Consider the following 7,781-nt stretch of genomic DNA (forward strand, 5'->3'; position numbering starts at 1 on the left):
GGCCTCGTAAAATGAATGTTATATTTCAATAAAATATAAATTATACAAGTGTGTTAGATGTTAGGGAGAATTATTGTACAAAAAATCCCTAATTTCATCCGTCTGTGCTACCTCTGTACACTACAATCAGTTGAATGGAGTCTAATATTTGTCCTAATAACTCGAAACTCGAATGCGTAATCCATTTGGTGCCTCCACTCTAGGAAACTTTACCAGCTTATTACCCTCTTCTTCCTGCCATCTACAATGTCAAAAGGAGTACAAATAGTTAGCATATTATCAAACAATTTATGTTATATAATATTATTACCGCCCAACTACAAGTCTACAAGAGATGGGTAGCTGATTTAATTATTACCTGTATCTAGTTACAAAATAATGAAGGAATGTAGAAATTTCAGCAATTCCTAATTCCTTGCCAGGGCACTGCCTCGTCCCACCTCCAAATATAAGAAAATAATTCTTCGATTCCAAGCTCCTATCCTGAATATCATGTAAGAGAGAATGTTAATAAAATTAATTATTAAATTAATACATTGCTAATTGTAGGTCGAATTGATTAATGAATTTGTCACTAACCAGCCATCTCCATGGGTTGAAGACGAGTGGATCCGGGTACAAATACGGATCATAATTTACTTCTCTTGTATATACATATATTCTCCAACCTTCCGGAATCACGAAACCTGAAATATTGTAAGAATTTCAGTTACTATTTGCTCCAACATCTCGTAAATGGTGTAAGAAAAAAAAAAGTTGTTTAAGTAAATCATCTAAAGTGTTATCATGAGTTTTTTAAGACAACTTTTAACTTTTATTGAGAGTGAAATATAAGTGCATGAAACGTATGTTGACTTTAAGCAAAAAGGAAAGTTATCCTAATTATATGAAGATCTCCTTATACTGAGTCAGTAGTATTGTAAAATGTGCAGCAAAAGCTATGGGCCTAAAGAATGAAACACTATGGGTCAGAATTATAGGCAGACCATGTGGATCAAAATGTTAAAGGGTCCACAAATAAAATTAACCCAAAAGTTCACAATAAGTATGGTCTTTTGCATTTTCTATTTCCAAAGTTGTCAATAAAGTGGTTCTTCTTAATAGCCACCTTGAGCAGATCAACTCACCAAAAAGGCAGACCATAAAAATTAAAATTGACAAGTAACATGGGCTAATCACATATTTATTCAAATATTCAAATATTCAAATATAATAAAACCCACCATTTATTTCCATCTCTTTAGTTGTTTTTCTCAACACCCCATTAACAATTGTGGCTAATCTTGATGTCTCAAATATCACCTGTTGAAGAAATGAAAATAAATAAATAAATAGGTTAGACCGTCGGTTAATATTTGAAAATAGTAATATGTTGGTAATTAATATTAAATCAACTTATAAAATAATAATGCGGAAAAGCGTGGTTTATTGTTCTTACAGCTCTAGTAAACTTCATAGCCTTGTAATCTTCCCAGTTAATAGGATCCTCCGGCTTCTTTTTTGCTCTGATTGCCAAATGCTCTTTCTACAAAATAGACATATCGAGTCAGATTAAAACGGTCGCATACTCTGTTTGTCCAGAATTAATAAATAAAAAGTTGATTCCGGAATAAGTATTAAGTATATACTTACTCTGAGCTCTTCTAGAACATGGGGGTGATCATGAAGGTACTTGACAGCCATCATTGAAGTAGTTGAGACAGTTTCATAACCAGAATAAGCAAGAGTAATGATGAGATCAATGATCTCTTCATCACTTAGTTTATATTTGTTCTCCTCTTCTTTTAATAGACAATTTAAAATATCAACATCTTTTGTTTTTGATGCTCTTCTTTCTTTTATAAGTTGTGTCAATATATTCACTATCACCTTCCTTGCCTACAATAATACAAAACGGAAATTTAATTAATAATCAATCATTTTGTTTTTATAGTATTATATAAAATATTAATAAAATTTACCTGAAAACCCCTGCGGTAATTTGTGCCAGGGAGGTCAATAGGGAGAGAAAGTGTCCCTTCAACAAGCTTGAAGAATTCAGACATAAATAGTTGGGCAGTTGAGCTTGATTCAATACCAGCAATTTGCTTTAAGGAAGACAGGAAAGCCATCTGAACATGAATAAACACATGCAGGGATTAGACAACTAGAAGTTGGTACTACATACAAACTGATAATGTTATGACTTATGAGTATGTTACAATGTAACAAGGCTACGGCTAATAAGTCTGTCTATGATATTCAGACTCTTCATTTAAATTTAAATTTAAACTGCCTACGTTGTTATAAATGAATATGATGGTTGTCTCGACTCTCGAGTAGGAGAAACATAATGAGTGAATAAAAAGAACTAACCTCCTTAGTCTTTTGTTGGATGTCAATGACATGATTTTGCCAATTGGAGAGATGGGATCTCATAAACTGATCAACTTTGGGGAGAATATGATCTCTAATCATGGTGGGACTGACCAAAGAAAGAAGGGCACCCCTCATGTACTTGTGAGTGGAGCCATGAACAGCAGCAATGTTACATTTTCCAAGAATGTCTAACATAGACTGTGGGTACCCTGGTACTAACCCTTTTGATTCATTCATTAGTATGAACCTGTTTAGTTCTGCATCCATTGACACTATTGTTGGACACCCCAATATATGGGACTTGAAAAAATTCCCATATCTGCAAAAATTAAATAATCAAATTTATTATTTTTTGGTCAAACTATAGTCAACATTCAACAATCAACATGAGCAAAAACCAATACCCACTAACAAAAATTTTATGGGTATTTATTTTTTTAAATAAAACTAAAATGGGGTTTTTTATATTTTATTTTAAGGAAATGTAAAACAGGGGAAAACAGAGGACTCTGTTTTTTCTTTTCTTTTTTGCTAACCTTGATCTTTGGTTCTTAATGAAGTTAGGGCCTTGTTTAAGGAACTCAGTAGTTTCACCAAAGATAGGCCAACCCATAGTTCCAGGTGGCAATCCTTTCTTCCTATATCTAAGTTCATTCCATCTTAACAAAGCAGAAGAGAAACAAAACAAGCTGAAAATCACAGCAAAAACCACCATAAAAACGGCCATTGATGATGCTGTAAATAACCTTCTCTTCTCTCTCTAGAAACTTCCTTTTTGGCTCAAAAGAGGAGAGAAAAAATTGAGAGAGAGAGAGAAAAGAAAATGATTTTTTGAAAGGGAAGTGAAGTGGGTTTAGAACTAAGGAGATTGAGGTGAAAGAGGGTGGTATTTATAGGCCTTTTTGGGAGAAGAAATGTGCAATGAAAATGGGATGAGTGAGGGGGATAGGACTATATAGGACGGGTGGGGGGTTATATAGGGCCAAAATCATGCACCCACCTTAGCTATGGAAGGCCACTATCCTATAACATTAAGGTCATTTTTTGGAAAATAATACAAACCTATTGTTGCTACTAGTGTTGCCCCTTTTAATAAATGCATTGTATCCTATATTTTGTCATTGTTTTGGGAATTTATAGGTTCATTATTATTAGGATTTAGGATTGATAGCAAATCACTTTGAAATTGAATTTTTGAAGTTGATGTTTCATAAATGTTGTACTTTGTGTGTATTAAATTTATTTTGAATGTGAAAGTAATTATAATAATGTGATGGGATTAGACTCTTTTAAAAAGTGTAGGTGAAATTTTAAGTAATTACTCCATTAAATTGAATTGTCACATATTCCTGATTATTCAATAAGTATTCTATAAGCGGTGTAGTTGTTTGAGAACGATTACTCTTAATTATTGAATTATCAATTTCGCATTTAGGATGGGAAAAAACAGTTGGTGCCAAAATCAACTGAGATGAAATGAAAAATGTGTACGATAGATAGTTGTCAGTTTCCAATTTTTTGGTTTTAGAAGTAATATGATATATATTAAACCATGAACTAAAAAAAAATCATATTTATAATAATCATGTTAATTTTAAAATCTGACAACTAAAAAACTAGAAACTACGGAGTACTTTTTGTAATTTTCATATTTTGGTTTTTAGTGTGTAAAAAACAGAAAACTGAAAAGAAAAAAAAACGATACAGAACGGGCCCTAAGGTTTCATTGCGTCAATTCTTCTTGTCATCGTAAAACCTTTTATTATTTATCAAAATGCGCTAGGTTATGGAAAAAAAGACTAAAAAAGACATGGACAAATTACGTTTAGAGAACACTTCTTAAGTTTTAGTTCTAAATCCAAAGTGGTTGAACTTGATTTTTTAAAATAGGAATATGATCTCACTCTATGCTTCTGTGATGAAGAGTGGAACACCTAAGTTGATACATTTCTTACCAACTGAAACTGTAAAGGAGTTATAAGAGGGAATAAAGGGCATGGAAGTTTGAGTTGAAAACATATCATAGTCATTAATCAATCTGATGAAGATTGTATCGAATGAACACTAGAACGATTTATTTCTTCTTCGGTAGAAGATAATATCAAACACATACATCTTCCACTACACAAAAACTAGATAGTTGTTTTCGATGCATTGATTAAGAAAGGTTGTTAAAATATAACCATATTAAAATGTTAAGAACCGGTGAAAAAACAAAAATAAAAAGTAAGGAAATGAGTTGCCATAAAACAAGAGCAAATAAATACGGAGTAAGCATTAGGGAGCGCGTATAATTTTACTTTGTGATAATTACAAAACGGATTGATTGTACACAGTTGAATAGTGAGTTAAGAGTAACTAGAAAGAAATTTGAAAAACGAACCGAGCAGTGTCGGATGTTCCTTATTACTAAGGTGGGCCCGGACTCCTAAGGCGGAAAATTCCGCATTGTATTTTTAGTTACAACCCTATTAAAATTTTGTTTTAGAATTGTAATATATTACTTAATTTTTTCGATTTAATCCCCTTGTAAAACTGTTTAAAATCGGTCTATGGGACAAAAGGAGTACGTATGTAAATAGAGGGGGAATTGGTTAAACTACCATTAACAAGAATAACACAAGTACGCGTACTACAACGTAGTGTAACAAATGTTGTGGAAGTTAGAATAAAAAAATACAAGGAATAAGGAATAGGGGTATATGACAACTCTTCAAGTCTTTCAAGAGTCTGTTCATCTGTAAAAACTTTTGTTGTTATTTAGAATAGTGCACACGTGTGGATGGAAACACGCAAAAAGAGATTGAGATATGGGCAGGATGTTGACACTTGAATACATTATTTACAAACACTACTTTTTACAGTTTCTTTTTCCAGTTCTTTAATCAATCAATGACTTTGTTGTTAATTAAAATAAAATTACTCACTATGAATTACGGAGTACTTCCTTTGTCCCTTAATATTTGCACCGTTTTGACTTTTTGCATTATTCACATAATTTACTTTGATCCTATTTTATTTGTATTGTATGAAAATAAATGTTACTCCCTCCGTCTCTTTTTGTTCTTTATGTTTGGTATTTTTCACGTGTTTTAACGATTAATTAATTTGCATTGAGATTCCTCAATTTTTTTATTTAAATAAGATAAATTACGTTTATTTATAATGTTTTCACTTTTATCAAAATTCTAATATTGAAAAAATGAGAAAATTTTAATGTCCCAATGGAAAAGTGTGAGATATTAAATGACCCAATGAAAATAGTAATTGGTTAAAATAGTAATTGGACACAAATTTTGATAGAATGCTTAGTCATTTATGTGATAATATAAAAGGAAATGTAAAGAACATTTTGAAATAACCAAAAAGAAAAACGTAAAGAACAAAAATAGACAGAGGGAGTAGTATATGATATATTGTTGGTTTCATCTTAATATATATTTTTAAAATATTAATATTTTTATAGCTTTTTATAATATGTAGTTAAAGATATTGGTAGTTAAAGTTGTTCATTGGCAAACGTATCCAGTCAAAACGGTGCAAGTATTAAGGGACGGGGGGAGTATTTATAAGTATTTTATATTTATTTGAGTATATTTTCAGTCGGCTAATCTCCTATCAAATCGGTAGGATAATACTTCATCCGTATTTTAAAAAGAGATATATTTTGAGCGGCACATAATTTTATTAGAATGAGTTGAATTTATTAAAATAAGATAAAAGTGATATAGTGAGTTAATTATTTATTATAGTAAAAAGATTATGTGAGCAAGTGTATGGACCACAAAAAAGAGAGAATATTAATATACGTCTTCTGTCCTTTAATACTCGTCTCTATTTCCTTATAAAGTCGTTCCTTAGGCCCTGTTTAGTTCACCTTATTTCTCCTGATCTGATCTGATCTAATCTGAACTTATTTTTTCTAATCTGATCTGATCTGATCTGGTCTGGTCTGATCTGATCTGATCTGATCTGATCTGATCTGATCTGATTCTTCATAATTAAGTTTAAACAAAAATCTACATTTATTAATATTAAACGACTTACGTGTAAAATAAATGTTACACAAATTTATAATCACTACTACAAATCGCGCCTTTTATGGACGCTTTTTTGAAGGTTTTTCGACACCTACAGGCGTCGAGAAAATACACCTCGACGCTTTCGGAAAGCGTCGAGAAAATTATTGTAATCCCCCGTAATTTTATACATTTTATTAATATATTTTAACGTATAGTTAATTATATTTAAATAGAATTTACGAATTTTAGAAATAAATATTTAAGTTACGAATATTTATTTTTATACGTTTTAAATATTTCAACGATTTATGAAACTAAAATAATTTTAGAATTTTATGTTGAAAAGAATTTGAATTACGAAAACACGTGAATTTAGAAAATAATCCTTTTGGATTCAAACACTAAAATTCATTCCTAATTCTAGACCAACTTGGTAAGCCCAAAATGAATAAGCCCATAATTCCCCACCCTTGTTTTGTTTCACGTGAAACTCAACTCCTCCTTGCTTCAATTTCACGTGAAACCAAAAACACCAAAACCCTCAAACCTTGCTTCCTCCTTCACGTGTAACCCTACTAGCTGTTGTACCAGCCACCGCCGTCGACCCAGCCACCGGACCACCGTCATCCCTCGTCGGTAAACTCCACTCCTTCTCTTCCCTCTTATTCTTCTTCCTTTCCCTCTCTTTCGGTTTCTCTCATTAATCAATGGCTCTGTTTTGATGTCTATGTTGCTCGACAGCCACCTAGAGCACGCAACCACCACCACCGAGTCGCTGCTGGTGCGCCGCCCTTGTCGCGCCGCCTTGCTGCACGGTAGTCTCCCCTCATTTCTTTCCTCTTTCGTTCTTCTTTTCTGTTTCATTTTCGTGTTCCTCCTCACTCGTATTCCCCCTGTTTTCGGCAGCAACCACCGCGCACCCCAGTCGCACCGTCGTTCCGCCGCTGCCTCACTTATGCTCCGTCGCTGCCGCACCTATGCTCCGCCGGCCAACCTCCTCTGTTCCCTTTTTGGTTAATCCCCTAAAAACCCAATGTGAATTAAATGTTTAAATTATGTAATTTATGTTTCATTGAATTAAATGTATAGTTTTTATTAGTCAATTATCAATTTCAGATTTATATATTTTACATAATTGAAATATTAAATTTCAGATTTACATAATTTGATTGAAACGAGAACTTTAATTATTAACACATGAATTTTTAAGATTTTAATAGTTTTAAAATCATGATAGAATGATTATGAATAATTAAAATTATTATTTTTATGTTCTAAGCATGATAATTTGGTTTTGGGAAAGCTTTAAACGATTTGATTTCGCTGAAAATTTAAAGTATGACGTTTGCGAAGAGTTTTCAACGAATTTCAATCATTGATTCAATAATTATGATGCTAGGA

At 32.2% G+C, this 7,781-nt stretch overlaps 1 protein-coding gene across 1 annotated transcript; it reads right to left on the reverse strand.

Moving 5' to 3' along the window:
* Window positions 1–3,281, reverse strand: LOC110793171 (cytochrome P450 85A). Its single transcript, XM_056836594.1, has 9 exons — window positions 2,895–3,281; window positions 2,356–2,677; window positions 1,962–2,111; window positions 1,633–1,878; window positions 1,439–1,525; window positions 1,224–1,302; window positions 580–686; window positions 359–483; window positions 1–241 (listed from the first exon to the last, which is right to left on the reverse strand). The coding sequence occupies exons 1-9, from the start codon at window positions 3,083–3,085 to the stop codon at window positions 154–156; spliced, it is 1,395 nt and encodes a 464-aa protein (XP_056692572.1). The 5' UTR covers window positions 3,086–3,281; the 3' UTR covers window positions 1–153.
* Window positions 3,282–7,781: the final 4,500 nt, after the last annotated feature.

The sequence above is a fragment of the Spinacia oleracea genome, chromosome 1, assembly GCF_020520425.1.
Source record: "Spinacia oleracea cultivar Varoflay chromosome 1, BTI_SOV_V1, whole genome shotgun sequence".
NCBI classification, from domain to species: domain Eukaryota; kingdom Viridiplantae; phylum Streptophyta; class Magnoliopsida; order Caryophyllales; family Amaranthaceae; genus Spinacia; species Spinacia oleracea.